The following is a 27,537-nucleotide window of genomic DNA, read 5'->3' on the forward strand; positions in this document are numbered from 1 at the left end:
CACAAAAGATCTGGCGTCTGCCTCTTATTCTCTTCTAGACATTCCATGGAATACTACTCAGCTATAAAAACGAATGAAATACTGCCATTTGCAACAACATGTATGGACCTTGAGAGAATTATATTAAGTGAAACAAGTCAGGCACAGAAAGAGAAATACCACATGTTCTCACTTATTGGTGGGAGCTAAAAATAAATAAATTTACACACACACACACACAAAAAAAAAACCAGTGGGAGGGGGGAAGAAGACTTAACAACTACAATTCCTTGAAGTTGATACGACAAGCAAACAGAAAGGACATTGTTGGGTGGGAGGGGAGAGAGGGAGGAGGGAGGGGGGTTTCGGTAATGGGCCACAATAATCAACCTTATTGTATATCGACAAAATAAAATTAAGAAAGGAAAAAAAAAAGTGCATAAGAGATTCACAAAGATTGACATAATGCTTTATGCTTTTTGGCAGAGCAAATCTTAAGATGTATTGAAATTATCAAAATTATTATGGTTAGAATAAAAAAGAACTACATAAACTGAGGCAAACTACTCACCAAGACAAAATGGTCCCAGAACGAGAGAAAAACATTATAAATGCAGGAATATTTTTCTAGCTATTTAGATGAATTTGGGGGCAAGTTAAAAATCTATCTGGATCTATAAAAATATTTCATGAAATAACTCAAAGTTATAATGTAGATTGACAGCACATATACAACCTGAATTAGAATTGGGAACCTCCCGAGTGTAAGCTACTTAATGACAAGGGGATGCCTGACATAATAATTTATGAATTAATGAATAAATTAATGAACTCACTAATGAATATATCCCATAGTTTGCGAGAATAGCAAGTCTTAAGCAAGCAATCACTAGAACAACAACTAGACTTTGGAAAGGGACATATGGTTAAACATGGCAAATTAATCATATTTATCACTTATTTCTGTGAAAACCCTTCTAACAAAAAAGGAAAGGAACTTAAAAGCTGTTAAATAATAAGAACAAAGAGAATGAGAGAAAAAATAAGGATTTTGACCAGCTTTTGGAAAAGGGCAAGTAAGTAGAGGGTATGTTCTGGTATGTTTTGATTGTACCCTCAATCAAAATGGGTACAAAGGAATACAAAAGTATAAACTCACCAGGACACAGAGAGTAAAAGGGAAACAATGGCAGAAAATGTGAACATATTTCTAGAAGCAGAAAAATAATGAAGAAGCTAACAAAACTGAGAAAGCTGAATTCCAAGGACCTGAAGCGGGGTCTCTGAAAAACCTTAGAATGTATCAAAAATTTAAAGCTTTAGGCACCTTTGAAGGTGGAAGCGAGTATGGCATAGTAGATAAAAACAGGGGAATTGGTTGAAAGTCTGTATAAGGAATGGCTAACTGTTAATATTTTATTCCTAATCCTGGACTAGCATGTAACTATTCCTCTCTAGGAGAACACAGTTTTATTCTATAGAGAAACTGAACCAGAGAGTCCAATCCTAGGGAAACCAAGGACAGTAGAAGGTAGGGGAGAGGTACCATATGGAAATCAGGAGGATTGAGATAAAGTCTACATATTGAACATCCAGAACATTATCCCCCTTCCCTTGTCCACACCAAAAAGATGACAGTCATGTTCTACACATTCACAGCAGGAGAACAGAGGATTATTCTCCCTTTCAAAAAATTAAAAAGTCTTGGGCCAGCCCGTGGCTCACTCAGGAGAGTGTGGTGCTGATAACACCAAGGCCCCGGGTTCGGATCCTATAGGGATGGCCGGTTCGCTCACTGGCTGAGTGTGGTACTGACAACACCAAGTCAAGGGTTAAGATCCCCTTACCGGTCATCTTTTAAGAAAAAAAAAAAAATTAAAAAATCTCAGAAAGACAACCTCCACATAATGACATTTGGAGATTCTCCAATGAAAAACTCACCTATTTATAGTCAACAAGCTCTTTTAATTACCCTTTTACAGTTGCGGTCTTAAATATGAACAGACACTGAAGAAAGTCTCCAATATGAACAAGAGACCAAAACAGAAGAAAAATCACAGTAAATACATATTGCAGGGAACAAAGTTTAAAACAAAAACAAAACAAAATAGCACGCACAATAGCAACAATAACCTATAGTTTTATCTTCAGAATAAGGGAAGATATTGCATCCCAGAACAGGAGGCTATGCAAAAGGAATAAAGAGTAAGAAAGGGCTGTTAATAATTTACAGTATTTTAGCTACTTTCTTTAGTTGAAACAAAAATTCAACAGAAGAACTGGATGATAAAGGAGGAAATCTCCAAAAAGTAAAACAAAAATAAAAATGAGAAAGTTAAAAGACCAATACATAAATAATAGGATTTCCAGAAAGAAAGATTAAAGGAAACGAGAGGAAAAAGTTAAATACAAATGATTCCTAGACAGAAGCATTCAAGTTCTGAGACTAAAAGGAATAGTGTCCATTGAAGGAATAAAAAGGACCTAAACCCAGGCACATTCTTACAAAACAATGTAAAAAAGAATAACAGATAAAAGACAATCCTACAAGATTCCAGAGCAGGGGAAAAAAATCAATTATACATGAAGCATGCAAAGGATCCAAAATCAGTCATTGTGATTCCTTTTTTTTTTTGGTAGAGGGATCTGAACCCTTGACCTTAGTGTTGTAACACCACCCTCTAACCATCTGAGCTAACCAGCCAGCCCTTATCATTGTGATTCTTAATAGCAGCCTTGATTATTAGCAACAAAGGAGCAAAACCTTCAAAACTGAGGAAAAATGATTTCGAACACAAAAATCTATATCTAGCCAATTTATCAATCAAGTGAGAGATTATCTATAAGCAGACATACAAGGATTCAAAAAATTTACTTTCTATGTACTTTTCTTAGTAAGCTACTGAGGGATATGTGTCAAGAAAACTAAAAAATATAAAAGGAACTAAGGCAGAAAATATACTAGATGATCCTAGAACATCTTATGTCACAGATCAAGGAAGCAATCAAACACTATGGTTGTGTCAAAGGACAATATTGAAGATGGTTCCATTTGTCAAAGGTGGGACAATTTGACCAATTAGGTTAATAAATGAAATGAATTGAAAAACATGAGTTAAAAATCCACAAATACTCAACAGACTAGGATTTGAAAGAAACTTCAACTTCATAAATAGCATCAATGAAAAAAAATGTAAGTACTTGTACAATGAAAACCACACGACACTGTAAAAAGATATTAGAGAAATTAAATAAGTAGAAAGACATCCTTGTTCACGGATTGGAGTACTTAACATTATTAAGATGTCTCAAGATGATTGAAAGATTCAATGCAATCCTTATCAAAATTATAGCTGACCTCTTTGCAGAAATTGACAAGGTGATACTAAAATTTATATAAAAATGCAAGGACCTCTGAATAGCCAAAAGGATCTTGAAAAAGAACAAAGTTGAAGGACTTAAACTTGCTGATTTAAAAAAAAAAAAGTCTCATTGGGAGACTTGAGGTTCCTAGCAAAACAACTTATTTTGAAAACCGTTAAATTAAAAAAAAAAAAAAAGTTATGGGCTGGCCTTTGGCTCGCTCGGGAGAGTGTGGTGCTGATAACACCAAGGCCACGGGTTTGGATCCCATATAGGGATGGCCGGTTAGCTCACTGCTGAGCATGGTGCTGACAACACCAAGTCAATGGTTAAGATCCCCTTACCGGTCATCTTTAAAAAAAAAAAAAAAAAAAAGTTATTCTGCCTTTCTAAACAAACTGAACCATGGAGTGTCCAAATAGTAGATGAGGGGAAATTTTCCTTTATAGAGGTATGTTAACTATCAAATTAGAAAGTGTTAACATCGACAGTTGCTAACATCATGAACAGAGAAGTGTTAGATATAATTGGTCTCCTAATGAAAGAACACATCACTACCAAGTAGAACTGCCTCCAAAATTGAAGCCTCTGGATCTAAATACCAATATAGAAATATAGACGATAAAGGAACATGTTATACAGCAAAATCTAGGTTACAGAACCAATTTAGTTTCTTCAACAAATTAAAAACAAATAAATAAACCACGGAAATAGAAGAGAAACCTAGAGATTAAAAGACTTAAGAGACATCTATTATTTGCAATGTACGAATCTTATTTCGGTACTGATTCAAACAAACTACGGGGGAAAAATGTAAAAAAAAAAAAAACCAAACCCACAAAACTGTAAAATTAAGATATCCACAAGACAACTGGAAACTTGAACATTTACTGGATTTTTTATGATATTAAGGGATTACTGTTAATTAAAAATTTTTAAGGTATGATAATAGCATTATAATTAATTGTTTTTAAGAAGAATCCGTCTTTACTCTTTGGAAATATATATTGAAATATTTTATAAATAAAATACCATGTCTAGAATTTGCTTCAAAATAATAGTGGGTAGGGGAGGCAGATGGAAATATTGGCAAACAAGATTGGCAATGAGTTGACAACTGTTGAAGTTAGGTGAGCACATAGGGGGTTGGTTCATTATACTATTGCATCTATTTTTATAGATATTAATTTTTTTCATAATAAAATATTTTAAGTATCAGGGAATAAACTAAGAAACAAAAGTCTTGGAATCCAGGAATTTGGGGATCTAAAAGAGCAGAATGGCACAAAAAAATTCAGGATGACAGCTTGCACCATGCCTAAAGAAAAACCAGTCTAGATTAAAGCATAACAGAAGGTGGTGGGAGGGAGAACTCCAGGAAAAAGAAAAAAAAAAAAAGAGGTTATTTTATGTGCTGGTAAGACCTGTTGGAAGTTGACAGAACTGTTGGAGTCTTTTAGTAAAAAAATACCGATGGCTACATAGAAAACCAAACAGATGGAAAAAAGAAATAATTACAAGGTAAACAAAAAGCTGACCAAGAAAGGAACAATTATTTGAGAACAATATTAACTTATTTAGCCCACTTATTTATTAGTCAATAATATACACACGGACACTGAATTACCAAATAATTCAAATATTGGAAAGAGAATAGAAGAAAACAGGTGGCAAAAGGTGTTTAAATTCTTGTTTTTATACATGAAATGAATATGTAGCCAGTAAGAATTATATATTTTAGTTATTGATATAGAAAGAAGACCTAAAAATAGTATTAAATGAAAAAAGCATATTACAGAAGAGTATGTACAATATGGCCCTATTTATATAAAATTGCTCTATCTATCCATCCTTATGTACTTAATCAGAGAAGCTGTCTAGAGGGAAAGTCACCAAAACTCATTAGTATTAGCATTCTCTGGACAGAGAGATTTCAGTTGACTTTTACTTATTAGTTATTTATATTTTTGGCAGCTGGCCAATATGGGGATCCCGACCCTTGACCTTGGTGTTATAACACCATGCTCTAGCCAACTGAGCTAACCAGCCAGCCACTACTTATTTTTTAAATGTTTTCTCTATGTGTGGTTTTTAAAAATAAGTATGGATCACTTTTCAAAAAGCAGTAAACTATCTTTAAATAAGTAAAAATAAAGTAAATAAAACAATTTATAAAAACAATGTTAGGGCTGGCCTGGTGGCGCACTCGGTAGAGTGTGGCGCTTGGGAGCGCGGTGGCACTCCCGCCGAGGGTTCGGATCCCATATAGAGACCGGTCCGCTCACTGGTTGAGCGCGGTGCGGGCGCAACACCGAGGGTTGTGATCCCATTACCGGTCACGAAAAAAGACAAAAAGGGAAAAAAAAAAAAATTAAAGCATAGGACAAGGCATTGCTAAGTAAACAGCAGATGGTAGCATTACATGTAAGCTAGATTAAAACTATGTAAATATTATTAGATATGTGGGAAAAGGGTAGAAATAAAGAAAAAATGAAAATAATTTACTTGTTAGTACAATAAAATTATGGTATTTTTCCTTTCCATTTTTGTTGGTATAGTGCTACATATATAAGTATATATATTTTCAAAGTTCTTACTCATAGTAAGCCAAAATCTACCTCCCTATTAAGTTCCACTCCTTGATAACTAATTTTGTCCTCTGAGGCCACAAAGACAAAAGTCTAATTCCTTTAAAACATGACAATTCTTTAAATATTTAAAGTCTTATTCCCTGAAGGTCTTATCTTTTTCAAATCCCTATAGGTTTCATAAGATCAAGCACTATGTCTTACTCATCTTTTATCACTAACAGCTCTGAAATAATGTCCTAAATATAGTAGGCAATCAATAATATTAGGCATTTATAGAGCTGAATATGAGATTTCCCTCATTACTCTGGTCACTGTTACCCAGATATGTTTTCATTTGTTAAAATGTTTCTTAAAATATGACTTTTAGTTCCCTCTTAGTTCATTGCACTCCTGTCTCCAATGACCTTCTAAAATCTACTACAACCATTCAGCTCCCATGGCTATACTGGGTCCTGAAAAACAGCTCTATCTCGTAAATTCAAACATTCCACTCTCTACTTACCCCATTCTTCTAGGGTGCTTGTTGATTTATACCCACTATATCTTTACTATCTCATCAATACATTTCAGTCAACTGGCTGCTCTACTTTCTCCATATTCATGATATTCTTCCTGTCTTCACATCCTTCCTGACCCTTTTTGACTTCAGAATTCATACATTAGTTTTGTTCTTATTAATATGGCCTAAATTTCTTTCTCCTGCAGTCCATTTGTTATCAGCTGGTGAAAAAATTCAATCTTGAATGGATCCAACTATAAGCCTTTTTCAGGTCTGTACCTAGGCTGTTGAGTGTTGCTGGGGAAATCACACCTACAAGTCTAGAGCTGCTATCTCGGATGGCTACTCAGAGATGCTAACAATCATAACCACACTAAATCTTGTTATCTCATTCCCATATGGCAAAATTTCAAACCATGTCAACTTTCATCCCACTTTTAACCCTTTACTTGTCCATTTCTCTTGAACACAGTTGTCATGCCTGTATCACAGAGAAAATTTAAGTTGTGAGATGCAAACTCCTTCAACTTCCTGCCACCCAAGAAATTACAGTATATTCTCAAAACTATACCAAGCACCATAAAAAAGGAGGAAGTTACATATTACCAAAAAAAAAGGACAAAGAGGAAAGTACAAAACAATGATTGTTTATAATATACTATCATCTTTGTAAAAATTTGGAATTTGCTTGACTATGCACACAGTTTCAGGAGAAAGATACTTCAAACTACACATAGTTGGGGCTGCCCCATGGCTCACTAGTGAGAGTGCGGCACTGGCAGTGCTGAGGCCGCGGATTCGGATCCTACATAGGGGTGGCCAGTGCACTCACTGGCTGAGCGTGGTGCGGATAACACCATGCCGAGGGTTGCGATCCCCTTACCGATCAAAAACAAACAAAAAAACCCTACATATAGTTGCCTATAGGGAGGGGGACTTCAGTGAAAGTGATTTTTCAATGTACGTACTCTTCTATAGGTTGGAATTTTGAACCATGTGAAAATACTGTCCTAAAGAATAATAAACACAATGTGTAAATCTAATCATATACATCTTTTTCATGCTTTAAAACCTCACACTGCAGGGGTTGAGGGGAGAGAGGAATGGGAATGGGAGTACTGTTTAATGGATACAGAGTTTAAGCTTGAGATGATGGAAAAGTTCTGGCGATGGAAAGTGGTGATGGTTGTACAACAATGGGAATGTGCTTAATGTCACTGAAATGTACACTCAAAAATGACTAAATGGAGGTGTGGAGCAAGATGGCCAGCTGGAAAAATATATCACTTATCTCTCCCACAAAGACAGAGAATACATCGCACACCAAACAAAACTTGGATGAAAAAGGCGAAGGGAGAGAGATGGAACATATTAAAGGCACAGTGGAGACACTGGTGAGTACAGAAACTCAGGATAGCTAAATAGAGAAAGGAAGAAAATTCCTGTCCACCAACACTGCATCCCCCAGCCAGGAAAAGCAAGGTCCTAAGAGTTTCTGCCTGCAGCAAAGACATGAGTGAGCACGGCCCAGTGAGCCAGTGGCCCAACCCACAATGGAATTTGCACTGCCCCTGTGGCCATGTGCCCAGTGCTGTGAAATATTCAGAGCCCATGCAACTGCATTGACATGGGTAAGGACACACATGGAGCCACCCCCACTAAATCCCCATCCCCTGGTCCCAGGGATCGCAGTTTGGGATTAGTCCCAACACCTGACAGCACTTTGCTTTAAGCCTTGGCAATGGCTCCACACCTGAGGCCACATCATCGCACCAGGTTGCCTACACCCATGCCCATGCAATGCTGTGCACTCTGGGAACAGGCAGTCCAGTACAGCGAGGGTGCCACCCTCAGAACAGAGGGGGTCAAAGCATGCACTCTCCTAACAGAAAGTCTCCTGATAGGGGCCTTTACCCACTGCCAGCAATCCAGACTCTGACATTTGTGAGGAGGTGGTGGAGAACCCATGAGCCTCCTTCAGGAACTAGCTTTCTGACCTCATGCCCAATGTTGGGAACCGATGGGTGCACACCCAACTGCACTGACCCAAGAAGGGACACATAGAACCACCCCCATGCCCCGGATCCCAGACTTCTGCAGGGATGGCAAATTTGGGATCAATCTCAACATCTGAAGACATTTTGCTTCAGCCTCAGCAGTAGTTCCACACCCCTGAGGTCACATCCTTGTGCCAGGCTGCCTACACCTAAGTCCATGCAGTGTCCTGCACCCTGGGAACAGGCAGTCCAATGCAGCTAGGGTGCCACCCTAGGGATAGAGGAGTTTGGTACACACACTTTACAGAGCCAGAAAGCCACCTAGTCAGGGCATCTAGCCACTGGTGGCAAACTGCCTTTTTGGTGAAACCCCATTCCAATTTTTTTTTTTAAATGTATATTCATAAATTTTATTTTTATTTTAGACAATATCATTAAAACTAATCCAAGTCTTTTTTTAAAAGATAATTTATGGGCCGGCCCGGTGGTGCACTGGAGAGTGCGCCGCTTGGGAGCGCGGCGGCGCTCCCGTGGAGGGTTCAGATCCCATGTGGAGACCAGTTCCCGCTCACTGGCTGAGCGTGGTGCGGGCGCAACACCGAGGGTTGCGATCCCGTTGCCGGTCAGTAAAAAAGAGACAAAAAGGAAAAAAAAAAAAAGATAATTTATTATATATACATGTGGGGAACAATGATTAATTTTCAATAATTGTGTACAATGTGTGGTGGTTAGATCAGGATAGTTAGCTTATTCATCATTAAGATACACAATCAAACTTTGTGTCCATTACCAATACCTCATTAGCCCCTCCTCCCCTCCCCCTTTTCACCTCTACCATAGTTCTTTTCTCTCTTCCTAAAAGTTCAGTGAAAAATGATGGTTAGATGACACAAAGTAGGTGGCAATGCCTTAAACATATACGTGTTGTCAGGCCCGAGGGCCTCTTCCATCCTTGTCAAAGGGAGAGCTAACCTTCTCTCCTTTCATATAACACCTCTTCCAGTTCTTACAGCCATGAGGAGGTAGTAGCGGACTCATATGACACTCTCAGGCATAGACCCATGCCTGAAGCACCAGTGAGCCTGCCCAGAGCCGCCTACCCTATCAGGGGGGCTTCTGAGGGATCCAGCATCTCTCTTGGGGCCACAACAGCCCACCCACAGCTGCAGCAACCTTGCTGAGCAGTCCACCCTAGCTGAGGAGCTCCAGAGTGTCCCAGCACCTCTCATAGAATCACAGGGGCCTGCCCACAACCACAGTGGCCATGCCCACAGTGGCCACTCAAGTTAAACAGATATACAGGGACCCAGCATCCTTCTTGAGGGTGAAGGGTCCCACCCAAAACTGCTAACATCTCACCCAGAGTGGCTCACTTCAACAGTGGTGCTGCAGAGCAACCTAGTGCCCCTCTTGAGGGCACAGGTCCAGTACATGAATCCAGTGATCTCAGTCAGTGTCACCCACTTCAACAGTGAAGATACAAAGTATCCCAATGCTTCCCATAGGAGTACAGGGTTCTGGCCAGAGCCCCAGTAACACCACTGAGTCACCCATTCTAGCTAAGTGGCTGCAGAGCACTTCATATTTCTTTCAAAGCCTAGAGTCTATACAAAGTATCCCAATGCTTCCCATAGGAGTACAGGGTTCTGGCCAGAGCCCCAGTAACACCACTTAGTCACCCATTCTAGCTAAGTGGCTGCAGAGCACTTCATATTTCTTTCAAAGCCTAGAGTCTTCATCTTGACCTCCAGAAACCTTGCTACGTTTGTCCATTTAAGCTGATGAGCTTCCAAACACCTCAGTGAACCTATCAAGGTCACAAGACACTAGCTGGGGTGCCAGAGTCTGAGCAGCATTACCCACACCAGCTAAGGAGTGACAGGTCACCAAGGCACTTCTCCCAAGACCTCAAGATATCACCCATGAACTCGACAACCCAACTCAAGGTCATTCACTTCAGCAAGGAACTATGAGTGCCCCAGTGCCTAGGCCACAGAGGCACTCACAGCCAACTCCAATGTTGAATAAGTTGAAGTTACCACACAGAGAATACACTACTGTATCTACCCAGAACCAAAACTAAAATACCCCATCCAATGGTCAATATAAAACACATCTACAGAGGAGTCTCTCCTCTCAAAAGCTACTCCAGAGTATCAGACGAAGCAACTGCTCAACCAGACATCAACATAGGGATACAAGAAATATGAAAAAACAAGAAAATATGACACCCTAAAGAAATAAAAGAATTTTCTAGTACCAGACCCCAAACAGCAGGAAACCTCTGAAATGACTAAAAAGGAATTCCAAGCAACATTCTTAAGGAAACTGAATGATATATAAGAAAATTCAGATAGATGACACAACAAAATGAGAAAAACAATCCAGGTTATAAAGGAGGAATTTAACAAAGAGATAGATACTTTTTAAAAGAATATAGCAGAACTCTTAGAAGTAGAAGATTCATTCAATGAAATTAAAAAACAATAACAAACAAGAACAACAACCAAAACACTGAGAGCTTAAGTAGCAGGCTAGAGTTAGTGGAAGAATTAATTTCTGATCTCAAAGGAAGGCTTTTAAAATAACCCAGGTGGAAAAAAAAAGAAGAAAAAAGAATTCAAGAAATTGAAGAAAACCTATAAGAGCTATAAGACCACCTTAAGCACATCAACTTCTGACTCACAGGTATTCTGGAAGGGGAGGAAAAAGGAAAAGGCATTGAAAACCTATTCACCAAAATATTAGTGGAAATCTTCCCAGGTATTAGGGGAGATACAGACTTACTGATCCAAAAGGTTCAAAGATCCCCAAATGAATTCAATCCAAAAAGGTTCTCCATGAGACACATTTTAGTTAAACTCTCAAAAGTCAAAGATAAAGAGAGAATCCTATAAACAGCAAGAGAAAAGCATCAAGTCACCTATAAAGGAGTTCCCATCAGACTAACAGCAGATTTCTCAATAGAAAGCTTACATGCTAAGAAAGAATGGGATGATATAGTCAAAGCACTAAAAGAAAAAAAACTACTAGTCAAGAATACTATACCCAGCAAAACTATCCTTCAGAAATGAAGGAGAAATAGTGTACTTCCCAGACAAACAAAAACTGTGAAAGGTCACCACCACACAACCAGCCATGCAAGAAGTCCTTAAGGGAGTCCTACACCTGCAATTCAAAAATCGATAATCATCATCATGAATATGCAAGAAAGAATAAAACCCACTGGTAGAGCAGATATACAAGTGAGGAAGAGAGAGAAACTACATCTGAGGCTTCCAGTGAAGATGGTGGGAGAGTCGGTCCCCAGAGTCACACTCTCCCACAAATCAACCAATTTACAACTATTAAAAAGCAATGACAGCCAAGCCAGGGCCGTGAGAGCTCAGGGGAGGAGGAAGAAAGACTTACGAGTACATGAAAGCAGGAAAAGCCATGATGAGAGAAAGAAAAAACCGCTCCAACCATTTTGTGCTGCAGCTGCTTTAAGGCTGGAGCTGCTGAGGTCATGGAGCAGGAGCTGGCAAAAAGCTACAGCTGTGCCTTTTGAATGACGTTGCTTGGAGGCAGCAGGGGAGAAGAGGGCCTTGGTGGCCCCCAGGCCAGTAGTACCACCAACAGGGTTCCCATGGACCCACATAGGTCTGAGGGACCACAATGACTACAAAAAATGAGCCGCTCAGAGGCTGGTGAGTCATCACAAGGGACCAGAGCATGGCCCTCCCATAGGAAGACTTTGGAGCACAGGCAGTGGGGGAGACGGGCCCACTAGGGGAGTACTGGGGGGACAGCAAACAGCTGATATGGCCCCCAATCAGTGCAGGACCACTTAGAGCAGACTGGTCAGGAATATAGAATCACAAGGGGTGCAGTTTGATAAAAAGACTCAGGCCCAGACCAGTGTTTCTATACAATCCAGGTACATCAGATGTCACCAGATCTGGAAGAACCTATAAAGTCAACTAATAAAACCTGAACTGCACAAAAAGCCTTCCCTAAGGAATCAGCAGCAAAGCAGCAATTTAGCCCCAACCACAGAGCTCAAGTACTGGTCCCCACAGGAAGTTCCCCCATTTTACAAGTAAGCAAAGGACTACAAATTAGTTCCAGTGCAGAGTTTAAGTTGTGGGAACAGCAAATAATCCAACACAGAACTGGAAAAAAAAAAAAAAAAGTACCAACAATAAGAGACAAAGTTTGATAACAAGTAGAAGTTTCATTTCACCAAAGAACACCTATAACACCTAGAAGGATCAGAAGTCCCCTGGGCTGCCGAGCCAGGAAGGGAGGAGGGCCAGGGGCCTAAGCCATGCACCCCTACCCTGCATCCAGTCCCGAAGATGAAGGCCTCAGGCCTCAGCCACACACCTCCAACATGTGCAACCATCCCAGTGATGACCACTGAGCCACCGCAAGAAAAGCCCCAGGCTCACCTGAGCTGGGGTGGCAGAGGGTCAAAGGTCTCAACTACAGCCCCTCCCCTCCTCTCAACCAGCCCAATGATGACCAGCAAGACTCAGCAAGAAGGGCCCTTGGGTTCCTGTGCTGGGGTGGTGGTGGGCTGATGACTATTGCCACATCCCCTTGACATCTGCACCTAACCCAGTAATAACCAAGCAACCGCTGGAAGCCCACCCGTCTCCCTTGTGGGAATGTAGGGGGTGCCACAGGCCTCCCACCACTCCTTCCTCCTTCTTCCATCCATTTCCTTCCCCTTTCCCCTCTCCCTCTCCCTCCCAACTGCTCTACAACATCATAGAATGTTAAAAAAAGTTAACAAAATTGAAAAAAAAAGAAACTACATCTTATCATTGCAAAAAAGCAACAAACACAGAAGACAAACAGTAAAAGGTAAAGAAAGAAACAAAAGATACATAAACAACCATATAAAAATCAATAAAATGCCAGGAGTAAGACAATAACTTTCATTAATAAACCTAAATGTAAATGGATTGAATTCTCCACTGAAAAGATGTAGAGTGTCTGACTGGATTAAAAACTAGACCCAACTATATGCTGCCTACAAGAAATTCACTTCACCTGTAAAGACTCACACAGGCTAACAGTGAAGTGATGGGAAAAGATAAACCATGTAAATGGAAAGCAAAAATGAGCAGGATTAGTGTTCTGGGTTGAATGTCCCCCAAACTCATTGAAGCTTAATCCCCCACTGTAATTGTTGAAGATGAGAAACCACAGTATGATAATTGAAGGTGGAGCCTTGAAGAGATGATTAGATTGTGAGGACTGTGTCCTGGTGAGTAGATTCATCCATTTATGGTTTAATGTTGGCCATGGGTGTGGTTCTGCTGACTTTAAAAGGAGAGTGCATGAGAAGCTCTCTCTCTCTGCTCTGCCATTCATGTCATTTGACACACTGTGTTGCTGTGAAGGATCACCACCCAAGAACAATGAGGCCCTCATCAGATGTGTTCACTGGACTTTGGACTTCCTGGCTTCCAAAACTGTAAGCAACAAATATCATTTCTTTACAAATAACCCAGTTTCAGGTATTTCTGTTATAAGAAACAGAAATGGACTAACATAAGTAGCTATTCATATATCAGAAAAACAGACTTTAAACCAAAAACTATAAAAAGCAAAAAAAGTAGGTCATTATATAGTGATAAATGGATCTATCCAGTAGGAAGATATAATAATCGCAAATATATATGTACCCAACATCGGAACACCCAGATATATAAAGCAAATATTACTAGACCTAAAGAGAGAGACAAACTCCAAAACAATAATAGTTGGGGACCTCAACACTCCTCTCCCAACATTGGACAAATCATCTAGCCAACAAATCAGCAGAGAAACACAGGATGTGTCAACTGGACTTGACAGTCATCTACAAAACATTTTATCCAATAAGTACAGAACACACATTTTTCTCATCAGTACATGGAACATTCTCCAGGATACACCACATGTTAGGTCACAAATCAAGTCTAAACAAATTTTTAAAAACTGAAATCTTTTCAAGTATCTTTTCAGACCACAATGGAATAAAACTAGAAATAAAAACAAATGAAACTTTGGAAACTTTACAAATACATGGAAATTAAATAACATGCTCCTGAAAGACCTATGGGTCAAAGAAGAAATTAAACAGGAAATAAAAAAAATTCTTGAAACAAATAAAAATAAAAGCATATCATACCAAAAACAGTGGGATACTGCAAAAGCAGCACTAAGAAAGAGGTTTATTGGAATAAATGCTTTCATCAAAAGCACAGAATGACTTCAAATAAACGAAATTGCATTACACCTCAAAGAACTAGAAAAAACGAAAACAATCCAATCCCCAAATTAGCAGACAGAAAGAAATAATTAAGATCAGAGCAGAAGTAAATGAAATAAAGACTAGAAAAAATGACACAAAATACCAATGAAACAAAAAGTTGTTTTTTGAGAAGATAAACAAAATGAACAAACCATTAGCTAGACTAACTAAAAAAAAGAAGACCTAAATAATGAAAATCTGAAATGAAAAAGGAGACATTACAATCAATACCATGCAAATACAAGGAATCATTAGATAATCATTCATAATAATCTCTAATGATTCTTTGAATTTGTGTTACTGATAATCATTAAAGATGAATAATCATTAGAGATTAGTGAAAATCTGGAGGAAGTGGATAAATTTTTGGACACATACAAATTACCAAGACTGAAACAAGAAAAAATAGAAAATGTGAACAGACCAATATCAAGCCACAATATTGAAGTTGTAATCAGCAGCCTTCCAATAATGGAAAGCCCAAGACTGATGGCTTCACTGCTGAATTCTACCAAACCTTTAAAGAGGAATTAATACCAGTTCTCTTCAAACTATTCCAAAAAACTGGAACAGTGGCCATTCTCCCAAATTCATTCTATGAGGCCAGCATCTCTCTGAGAGCAAAATCAGACAAGGACACAACAAAAAATGAGAACAACAGGCCAATATCCTTGATGAAGATAAGTGCAAAAATTCTCAACAAAATATTAGCAAATCTCATTCAACAGCACATCAAAAGACTGTAAACCATGACTGAGTGGGATTATCTTAGGGATACAAGGATGGTTCAACACATGCAAATCAATAAATGTGATACACCACATCAACAAAATCTAGGACAAAAACCACATGATCACCTCAATAGAAGCAGAAAAAGCATTTGACAAAATTCAACATCCCTTCATGATAAATACTCTGAACAAATTAGGTAAAAAAGGAAAGTATCTCAACACAATAAAAGCCATATATGACAAACCCACCACCAACACTGTTCATGAATGGGGAAAACCTGAAAGCTTTTCCTTTAGGAAAAAGAACAAGACAAGAATGCCCACACTCACTACGCCTATTTAACATAATATTGGAAGTACTATCCAGAGCAATCAGGCAAGAGAAAGAAAGAAAGGGCATCTAAATTGGAGAAGATAAAGTCTAACTGTTCCTGTTTGCAAATGACATAATCCTACATATAGAAAAACCTAAAGACTCCACCAAAACACTCCTAAAGCTCATAAACTAATTCAGTAAAGGTGCAGGATTCAAAATCAATATACAAAAATCAGTAGCGTTTTTATACACCAACAACAAACAGTAAAACAAATGAAGAAAGTAAGCCCATTTACAATAGCTACCAAAAAATAAAAGCCTGCAACTAAATTTAAACAAACAAGTGAAAGATCTGTATAATGAGAACTACAAAACACTGATGAAAAGAATTGTTAAAGAGGACACAAAAACATGGAAACACAGTCCATATTTATGGATTGGAAGAATTAATGTCGTGAAAATGTCCACATTACCCAAAGCAATCTACAGACTCAATTTAATCCCCATTAAAATACCAATGACATTCTTCACAGAAATAGAAAAAACAATCCTAACATTCATAGGGAATAAAAAAAGACCCCAAATAGGCAAAACAATACAAAAAAAAAAAAAGAAAAGAAAAAAATAGCCAGAGGCATTGCACTACCTGAGTTCAAATTATACCAGAAAGCTACAATAATCAAAACTGCATGGTACTGGCACAAAAACAGACACATGGACCAAGGAATAGAATAGAGAACCCAGAAATCAAGAAAACCTACTTACACCCAACTGATCTTTGACAAAGGTGCAAAGAACATAAATGGGATAAGGACAGCCTCTTCAACAAATGGTGCTGGGAAAACTGGATATCCATGTGTAGAAGAATAAAACTAGACCCATACCTCTTGCCATATACCAAAATCAGCTCAAAGTGAGTTAAAGAGTTAAATTATAAGACTCAAAAACGTAAAACTACTAGAAGAAAACACAGGGGATATACTTCAGAATGTAGAATTGGGCAAAAACTATATAAATAAGATCACAAAAGAAAAAATAAACAAATGGGATTACATGAAACTAAAAAGTTTCTGCACAGCAAAGGAAACAATCAACAGAGTCAAAAGACAATCTATAGAATAGGAGAATATATTTGTAAACTATGCATCCAACAAGAAATTAATATCCAGAATATGCAAGGAACTCAAGCAACTTAGTAGTGAAAAAACAAATAATCTGATTAAAAAATAGGCAAAGGAGCTGAATAGACATTTTTCAAAAGAAGACATATGAATGGCCAACTGGTACATTAAAAAATGCTCATCATCACTAATCATTAGGAAAATACACATCAAAACCACACTGAGGTATTATCTCACCCCAGTCAGACTGGCTATTATCAAAAAGACAGAGAATAACAAATGCTGGTGAGGATGAGGAGAAAGGGGAACTCTTATACACTGTTGGTGAGACCATTAATCAGTACAGCCATTATGGAAAACAGTATGGAGGTTTCTCAAACAACTACAGATAGAACTACCATATGATCCAGCAATTCCACTACTGGGTATATACCCAAATGAATGGAAATCATCATGTGAAAGGGATACCTGTAGCCCCATGTTTATCCCAGCTCTATTTATAATAGCCAAGAGTTGGATGCAATCTAAATATCCATGGATGGATGACTGCATAAGGAAAATGTGGTATACATATACAATGGAATACTACTCAGCCATAAAAAAGAATTAACTCCACCATTTACAGCAACTTGAATGAATTTGGAAAAAATTAAGTTTAGTGAAATAAGACAGGCACAGAAAGAGAAATACAGCATGTCATCACTCATAAGTGGGAGCAAAGAAAGAAAAGAGAAGAGAAGAGAAGAGAGAAGCAAAGAGAAGAAAGAAAGAGTAAGAAAGAAACTACAATCATAATATGTTGAACTTTCAGAAGTAGAGAACAGAACTGTGGTTACTAGAGGTGGGAAAGGGAGAGCAGTAGGGCGGATAGTGATAAATTGGTTAATAGACACAAAACAGCTAGTTAGGAAAAATAAATTCTATTGATGCTGAGCTAGGCATTTATAGTTAACATTAATTTACTTCATGTTATCAAATGACTAGAAGAGATCGAATATCCTCAGCACAAATGATGTTTTGTAATGATGAATATGGTAAACATCCTGATTTGATCATCATACATGGTATACAGGTATTGAATTCAATTCTGTACCCCACAAATATGTATAATCAATTTTCTTTCAATTAAAAAAAATTAAATTTAAAAAATGATTAAATGGTAAATTTTACAAATACTGCAATAAAAAAACCCACAGTACAGATAACTAAAAAACAAAACAACCAAGAACGCCTTCTTACTGCCATTATAATGAAGAACAAGACTCTATAATATGACCCTTACATAATTCCATCATTGTCTTGAGACCTCTTCCTTTAGCTCTAGAATATTCAACTGAATTGGACTTGTTTTAGTTACTCAAAGGCATAGCAGTCTCTCATGTTCTGCACCTTAGCACATAAAATTCCCTCTTCCTGGAATAGAAATAAACATCACTTACAGGATGCCTCTTCTAGCCTCTATGACTTGATTAGTTCACTCTGCCATAGCTTCCTCTAATTCCCTTTTACGATACTCATCACACTTGTCTGGTTAGCGTTTGACTTGAAAACTCAGTGAGAGCTGGGACCATGTGGGTCTTGTTCCTTAATGCATCCCCAATGGCTAGTACATGGCATGGAATATATGTAATAGCCACCCTAAATATTTTTGGAGTGAATGTATTAATTTAAAATTAAATTATACTCCAGATGTAGTCTAATCGATGAGTGGAGTAGACCCATCCTTACTTCAATTTAGCTTAGGGTCATTCAAAACCAGAAGTCTTTTTGAACTGAGCTACTGATAATACGTGGGGTTTCTCACGCCCATTCCACACAAAGCTGACTCTCTAATATGCATGAGTGCAGAATTTATCCTATTAATTTTTATCTAATTATTTTTCAAACTTATCTCTGCCATCCAGCATGTTAACTATTTCTCTCAGATTTGAGCTATTTGCAAGTAGAATACATATGACCTCTATGTAGCCATGGGTGAGAACATTAAAAGAACAGTGCTGAGGACAAAGTACAGTGCAATTCCATAAGATACATTTCTTGAAGCTGAAAATCACTTATTAATTAACAGTTTAGGAGTGGCTATAAATGCCTTTAATGTGTATTAACCACTCAGCATTTTCCCTCTCATAAAAATTTAGACAACTAATTCACCCAAGAGGTGGAACTCATATAAAGTATCAATGGCAAAGAAAGTTTAGAAAATTTGATAAATTACTATTAAGATATCCTGAAATATTCTTAACCTTAAAGCATAACTTTAGAGAGGCCAAATATGTCTTCCCACAGTATACTTTTTGAAGGTAGCTGCTGATAACAGAATGCTTGGCTGGGTTATCTGTGTGTCCTGTTTTTCTATGTAAAGGAATATTCATTAAAGTTGCCATTCCCTAAGTCTTTCTTACTGCTAAGAAAAGTGAAAAGTATGTAAGAGAAAGTCAGATACAGGACAAGCCATTTAACCTTACTGGGTGCTTATAAAATGACAGAGAGGGACTGGGGGATCTCTAAAGTCTACAACAATTGATGATTCAATGTGCTAATGGCTGACAACTGAATGTGCTGCCTTCTCTGAATCATATTTGTATTTATAGCTTCTTGTAAATAGAACGCAGTAAAGTGAATGATGTAAGGCATTTTGGATAGGAGATGTTCTGGCAATACTTTCTCTGTGCTTCTCAAATCAAAACAGGTAGGTGTTTACCTATACCCTGACTTCTCATCTACAAACCACATTCACGTTAGTATAATACTACAATTGTTTGCCAATATTTAGATATCTAATAATCTTTATAAAGGCAAAGTTACATTTTTGCTGAAGCTTCACTTAACTTTATTTTAAATACAGTCATGACATTTCAAATATAAAATATGGGTCTAGAACTGAATAACTAACTATAATTTGCATTCTGCAAAATTATAGTGTGAAAATGACACCTTCACAGAATAAAAACATTATGGAAAAAATATAGCATTCCACAGACTAACTTAAAATGCCAGGAAGTACCCTGATCTAAATCAGAGTCTAAAGAACTATAGTACTTTCAAAGTAAAGAAGTAAAGGAATAACACAAAACTTTTCAAACGGATCCTGGAAAAAAATGGCTTTTCAGCAGCATGATATTAATGTTGAAATGGCTTTTTCTAGAAAACGGAAAATAGAACACAATCGCCACAATAATAAAACATTTCAAAAAGATAAACCTTTCTTTGAGACAATCTTTGCATCACTAAGTAAGAAAGGGACAGGTATACATTTCTGTTGTCATATGATGAATTCCACTCAGAAAACAGAAAAAGAAATGTTTATTGACCACTTAGGTTTTTCCAGTCCCCAAAAGGTGAATACAGTAAATATGTTTGCTTTACGTTGGCAAACTTTTGGCATTCATATTCTGTAAGAATTATGATTAAGGGCTTCCCAACAATACCTAGCATCATGCAAAACAGACTTATAATAGGAACAAAATGAATATTTAGGTATGATGTATCAGGAACCACAATTTTGGCTACAAGGAGCTGAAACTGAATCAAGATGGCTTAATAAAAAAGAAATGCATTACAACACATAACAGTAAATTCAGAGTCCTGGATTGGTTGAGTCCCAGGTTCCTTGCACCAATCCACTATGCCATCAAAGAGCTGGCCTCATCTAAGCCTGATATCCCACATGGTTAAAAGACAGCTACTACAAAAAAATAGGACATTCTTCCTTGTTCCTAATCAGCTTAAGAGCAAGCCTCTTTTCCTTCATCCTTGAAATAAAGCCCTTCCCTTCAGTATGTTTGGGACATGACCAACTGTAGACCAATAACAGTTGTCTAAAGAATGCCATGTGCTAACTGGCTTAGACTGACCAGAATCTACCAGTGAAATAGAATACAGTCAACTTCCCTGAGTCCTACAGATATGTATTTATACCTAAACCAAATCAGGATTCTGCTTGGAAGGAAGACAGAGGGTAGGCAAATAACAGTGCTCACGACAGATGCTACTGTTGATTTCTGGATGAAAGAAAGTAATATTAATTTGTGGCATTGTAGCAAAGCATCACTGTAATTTTCATTTCCATGCATTGCTAAAAGTCACTTTTAAAGATTAAAAGAGACTTTGGTCAAACCAGCTTCTAAGTGGATTTATAGTTTAATCAAACTGATTTTAGTGTATTAATTAAGCCCTTCATTCACCAGAAAAACTAACTTAATATTCTGCATCAATGTATAGCCATCTCACCCCAAGTCACAAAACTACATCAATTTAAAATTCTAAATAGAAATTGGCCAAATGACAGTAGTTTTTCCATTTTTTTCTTTTACATAGTAGTAAAATAAGTGTTACAGTGTCAGCGATATAAGAACTCCTCTTAGTTCATTCGTTGTAAGAGGAATCCCTGTTTTGTTCATGATTTAGAGTCAATATGAAGAAAATGAGACTTTGAGCTGGGAAAGATTATCCAAATCACTTAGTCCAACCCTGTGTATTCAGAGACCTTCATATCTACATTGTAAGAAATCCTTCTCCAAGATGATTGAGCTGCTTAGTTTTTTTTTTTTTTAACACTACATCAGTTTTCAAGAGCAGTTTAAAGTTATGTCTGAGTAACTCCATTAGCTTGACACCATCTGTGAATTTAGCAGATGAATGATATTATCCATGTTAAGAAGTTATTTAGGAAGGAAAAAAAAAGATCTAGTATTTGATGATGCAATAAACATTGAATATCATGTGCCAAGTGCTATGCTAGACACTGGGAATATAACACTAGAAAAGACAAGTGTCCTCAAGGAGCTTCTGGCTAGTAATTTACTTCAATGGAGAACACAATGCAGGCCATGTTCCTGAACACATTGATCACGTGCCACTGAAAAGCGGTCTCATTATAAGTCTCCAGCCAGCTGGATACTCATGCTGTTCTGGCTAGTAATTTACTTCAATGGAGAACACAATGCAGGCCATGTTCCTGAACACACTGATCACGTGCCACTGAAAAGCGGTCTCATTATAAGTCTCCAGCCAGCTGGATACTCATGCTAACGCTGGATAGCTAAACTAACAGCATGCAAAGTGGACTCCACAGGGCCCTGTATGGCTTCTACAAAGAAGTCTCAGAGGCTATCAGTTGGGTCAGAGGCTGTCAGCATCTACCACGTTGACAATTCTGGGATATCCAGAGAAAATCTGTGTGTGTGCATGTGTGTGTATATAAACATTTAAAAAAAATGCAAAAGATAACAAAATACAGTTTTCTGCAATTTCTTTTTCTTTCAACAATATATCTTGGAAATTCTTTGCTATCAATACATGTAGAGTTGCATCAGTCTTTTCAAAGACTGTACAGTATTCCTTTGTATGGTTGTACCATAATTTACATAACAAGTTCCCTGACTTGGTTGTTGTCATTTATTATTTACTAACCATGTAACTTTAATTACTCATATGTGCATATGTGTGTATGTATACCTCCTATATGTTTTTGTGTATATAATACATATATGTGTTGTATTAGTCCATTTTGTGTTGCTATAGCAGAATACCTAAGACAGTAATTTATAAAGAACAGAGGTTTATTTGATTATAATTCTGGGACAGCTGCATCTGGTGTGGACCACAGGCTGCTTCTACTCATGTCAGAAAACGGCAGACTAACCCGCAAGTATAAGCAGATCACATGGCAAGAGGAAACAAGAAAGAGAGAGGGGAGGTGCCAGGCTCCCTTAAACAACCAACTCTTGAGGGAACTAATAGAGAAAGAACTCACTCACTGCCTTCCTCCCCAGGGTGTTAATCTATTCATGAGGGATCCACCCTCATAACCCAAACCGCTCCCAACATTACTAAGATGGGGATCAAATTTTGACATGAGCTTTGAGGGGACAACACATCCAAACTCTATCATGTGCAGATAATACATATATAAGAACATACATGAACAATGATACACAGTAGCATACATAAACAAGTACAGGATGAACTTCTTGAACTTTAATTGGAGAGTCAAGTGTATGAGCTTTTAAAATTTTGGTAGATACAACAAAATTCCTTCAGTATATAGTATATCCATTATATTCCCTCGAACAATGTATGTGAGTTCCTGTTTTTTCAAATGCTCATTGATATAGTATTTTATCAAATGTTCCAATTTTTGCAATTATAAGCGAAAAAATGGTGTCATGTAGTTAGAATTTGAATTTCTCTTCTGAGTGAGATTTACGTAGTTAAAAACTATTTTATTTCCTTTTCCGTCAACTGTTTTATATTTTTTGCATATTTTTCTCAGTTATTGAAATTAGCCTTCTCTTTAATTCGCAACACAAAAATAATTTTTCCTTAGTTAGAAATTTGCCTTTTACTTTAGATGTGGCACTGTATAAAAGGGAGATACCTTTTAAATTCTTATGCAGTCAAATGTGTCAATTGTTATGACTTTCCTATACCGATGTTATAAAAGAATTCCTGTATGTTTTATTTATAATTTTATTTAATAATGCTGAAATATTTGATTCATCTGGAATTTATTTTGGTGCAAGAAGAAGGGGGAGAATCCCTTTCCCTTACCTTAATTACACTATTTTTTAATAACTTTTTTGCTTGTTTATTTTTTCAAATAACATTTACAATCAATTTTCTGTATCTAAGAGAAAAATCCTCTAACTTTTACTGGAGATATAACATAAACAGATAAATTCAAGCAAAAGTTGAATCTTTGTAATACCAAGTCCTCTCGTCAAATAAGAGCACATTTTTTTTCCTTTTTGTCTTTTTTCTTGACCGGTAACAGAATCGCAACCCTCAGTGTCGCGCCCGTACCGCGACCGAAAACGGGATCGCACGCGACCGAAAACGGGATCGCACGCAACCCTCGGTGTCGCGCCCGCACCGCGCTCAACCAGTGAGCGGACCGGTCTCTATATGGGATCCAAACCCTCGGCGGGAGCGCCACCACGCTCCCAAGCGCCACACTCTACTGAGTGCGCCGCCGGGCCAGCCCATAAGAGCACATTTAAAATAAAATTCTTTTGTCTTTTTTCATGTCCTTTTGTACTATTTTTGAGTTTTCCACTTATAGATCTTGCAGATTTCTTTTTAAGCTTATTCTTCAGTGGTATAATTCTTGTTATATTTTGTTATTATAAGCAGGAGCTTTTCTTTATTATATTTTAGAACTATTTATTATTTGTGTAGAGAAAGACAGCTGACTTCTTAACAGTAACTTTGTGCTAGGATGCCTTAATGAATTCTCTTTTGTTTTGAACACTATTTTATCCTATTATCTTGGATCTTCCAAATAAATAACATTAGCTGCAAATAATGATAATTTTGCCAATTTCTTTCCAATTTTACCTATTTTTCTTTTGAGCAATTGAACTAATTAGTATCTTCAGAATAAAGGCAACCTGTGGTAACAGTGAACATCCTTGCTTTGATTTTAGTGTTTCATATGTAGCTGGTTTTGGGATTTGAAAGACATACATAAATACATATGTGTATATGTGTGTGTACATATATAAACACACAAACATATACCCTAAATTTATTAAAAATCGCAATCAAGGGTGAACGCTGAATTTTATCTGATGACTTCCCAGCATAAATGAAGATGACAAAATGAAGATTGTCCTTGTCGATGATAACACGGCTAATTCTATTAATGCATTTTTTAATATTAAACTATATGTTTTCATTCCTGATATGAATGCCATTTGCATATAGTCAATATGTAATTAGGTCTTTTAATTTATGGATTCTACTTGTCTACTAATTTTGAGGATTTTTGCATTTATACTCATAAGCAGAAATAGTCTCTTTTTTTCTTTTTTTGAGCTATCTCATCTGATTTTGGTAACATTGTTAGATTGGTTTCATACAAACAGCTGGGAAGGATTCTTCCTATTTCTATACTTTGGGGCCCATCAGAAAGCATCAGAACACCATGACTACCTGGGGTTACTTGAAGGAACTGTAGAAAGGAAAAAACAAAAAACAAAAACATGCACATTGGGAAAAAAACATGACACTCGTATTACATATAAAGAGATGATTTCTATAACATATAAAGATTTTCAAGGTATCACTTTTAAAAAGCCAATATTTAGTATACAAAAGGGCAAAGAGCATAAATAGAAAATCATCAGACAAAAAGTATGATTTGTATACATATGAAAAAATACTCAATTGCATTTAATAACATATTGAGACGAATGTGTATTAAAATTATTAACAGATCAGACTGGCGAGAAAATAATTTATATTTCACCATGTTGACAAGGTGTAGGAAAAGAGACAATCTTACACATGGGTAGTGAAAATATAAATTGGTATAATTTCTGATGAGCATTACTTGAAAAAATGTAATAGTATAAAAATGTACATCCCCTTTGAACCTGCAATTTCACTTATATAAATTTATCTTAAATTTACTCCCATGGTTATAACATGAAATATTAAAATAGCTAACAATTACTGAGTGCTCACTATATACAGTCACTATTTAAGCCCTTTATATTAGGTAATATAAGTCTCATAATTCTCTGAGGCGGCCATAATTATTCTGTTTTTAGAGCTAAAGAAACTGAAGTATGGGGAGATAAAGTTACTTTTCTAAAATGAAACATCTGGTAAGCAGTAGTTGTGAAAATTAAAAATAGGTGGTCTAGCTCTAGATTTCCCTGATCTTAATCTCTATAATATACTACCTCCTATCATGCGCAAGGATATTCATTATTGTATTGAATGCAACAGCTATTGCTATAAACAAAGATCCACTAAGAGTAGACTACATAAATAAATTCCACACAGTGGAATACACGCAGCATTTAAAATGAATGGCAAAGTTCTTTCAGTAACTGATATGGAAGTTTCTCTAATATATATTAGGTGAAGAAAGCAAACTAAAGAACAATGTGTGTATTATGCTACTATTATGTAGAAATAAAATAATATTACACACATATAATCACATGTGCTTGTTCATGCACAGAGTACTTACAGAAGAATACACAAAAACTGCCAATATCAGTTACCTGGGAAGGCATGTGGTTGGCTAGGAGACAAGGGTGGAGGAAGCACTTACATAAAACTGTAGAATAACATGCCTGTCGATATCTAGTCAATAAAAATGAATAAAATAATTTCAAAAATAAAAAAATAAAAAATAAAAATAAAGAAAAACTTTACCATTATCAATTCCTTTTATTTATTTTATATGTAGGTCACCCCCACACACTTTTACTTGAAGAAATTTTTCCATACCTTCCACAAGTTTGAAAAACACTGGAATAAAGAATGACTAATAAAGCTTAATGTTCACAGTAAATATGTAAAGATAAAAGCTTATGAGAAATAGTTTGTCATACCTGATATGTGCATTACAGTATCTTTTGGCATAGTCAGTCCATGTTCCAAATTTTTGTGGAAAGAGAGCTTCAATCTGCATGAAAAGCTGTAACAATACAAGTATTCTCAATATGTTGTAATGCTTTTGAGTAAATTATTAATACAACGATAAAGCCAGTTAATGACACGGTAAAAAGTAAAAAGAAAATCTAGTTCTTCTTCTTCAAGGCCCTTCCTTCGACTCCACCCCCATCCCTGCCATCCTATTCTTCAGGGAAACTGTTATCTGTTTCCTAAATATATGTTTATACATTTTTCTATGCCTATATAAGCATACGTATATATTCTTTTATTCATATGAAGAGGATCATATTATACATCCTATTAACACAATTAGAATTTGTCCTAAAAAAAATGTTTTAGCTACTTTTAAAGTACATATACATCTATTTTTATACAGTCTTAAAAATTATATAAGCAATGTATTATAATAACTGTTGAAGGGCTGAACACCAACCCATTATGTTAGATGTACTGTGAAATATTTAAACAGACTCCTTATATTGGACAGATAGGCTGTTTCTTACTTTTATGCAGTTATAAAAATTGATAACTTCATATAACTCTGTGTTTGTATATATATACACAACGAACATGTATGTGTAGGTATATGTATCTACATCTATATCTATCAATCATCTATCTATCTATCCAACTGCATTTCTATTAGATGGGTTGTAGGATGTACTTTTAGAAAGGGAAGAGCTGGATTTAAGGTATTTGCTTTTTAAGGTCTGATAGTTACTATGTTGCCCAGTAAATAGACTGTCCCAATTTATACTCCTATCAATGTATCATAAAATATTTTCATTTTTACAACTCTGATAGACTACACATAGTGGTTTCTGTTATTTTAATATACTTTTAAAAAGTAATAACTTGATTGAGATATAATTCATATACCATAAAGTTCACACTTTTAAAGTACACAATTCAGTGGCTTTTAGTATATTTACAAAGTTGTGCAGTAATCACCACTATCTAATTCTGGAATATTTTTTATTACCCCAAAAAGAATCCCCATATCCACTAGTAGTCATTTCCCTTCCCCTCCCTTCCAATTGTGGCAACCACTAATCTACTTTCTATCTTCATGAATTTGCCTATTCTGGACATTTCATATAAATAGAATCATACAATACGCAGTCTTTTTTGTCTGGTTTCTTTCCCTTAGCATAGTGTTTTCAAGGTTCATCCATGCTGTAGCATATACTTCACTCCTTTTTTTTTTTTTTTTTTTTTTTTTTTTTTTTTTTTTTTC

The 27,537-nt window shown here is 36.6% G+C and overlaps 1 protein-coding gene across 1 annotated transcript in view; it reads right to left on the reverse strand.

Moving 5' to 3' along the window:
• Window positions 1-27,537, reverse strand: part of ZRANB3 (zinc finger, RAN-binding domain containing 3) — a 250,551-nt gene that overhangs the window by 89,877 nt on the left and 133,137 nt on the right. Inside the window, exon 6 of the mRNA XM_008583513.1 lies at window positions 26,237-26,322. Coding sequence (XP_008581735.1) covers window positions 26,237-26,322 — 86 coding nt within the window. The remainder of the gene's footprint in view (window positions 1-26,236; window positions 26,323-27,537) is intronic.

This window comes from Galeopterus variegatus, unplaced genomic scaffold (assembly GCF_000696425.1).
Source record: "Galeopterus variegatus unplaced genomic scaffold, G_variegatus-3.0.2 Scaffold98, whole genome shotgun sequence".
NCBI classification, from domain to species: Eukaryota; Metazoa; Chordata; class Mammalia; order Dermoptera; family Cynocephalidae; genus Galeopterus; species Galeopterus variegatus.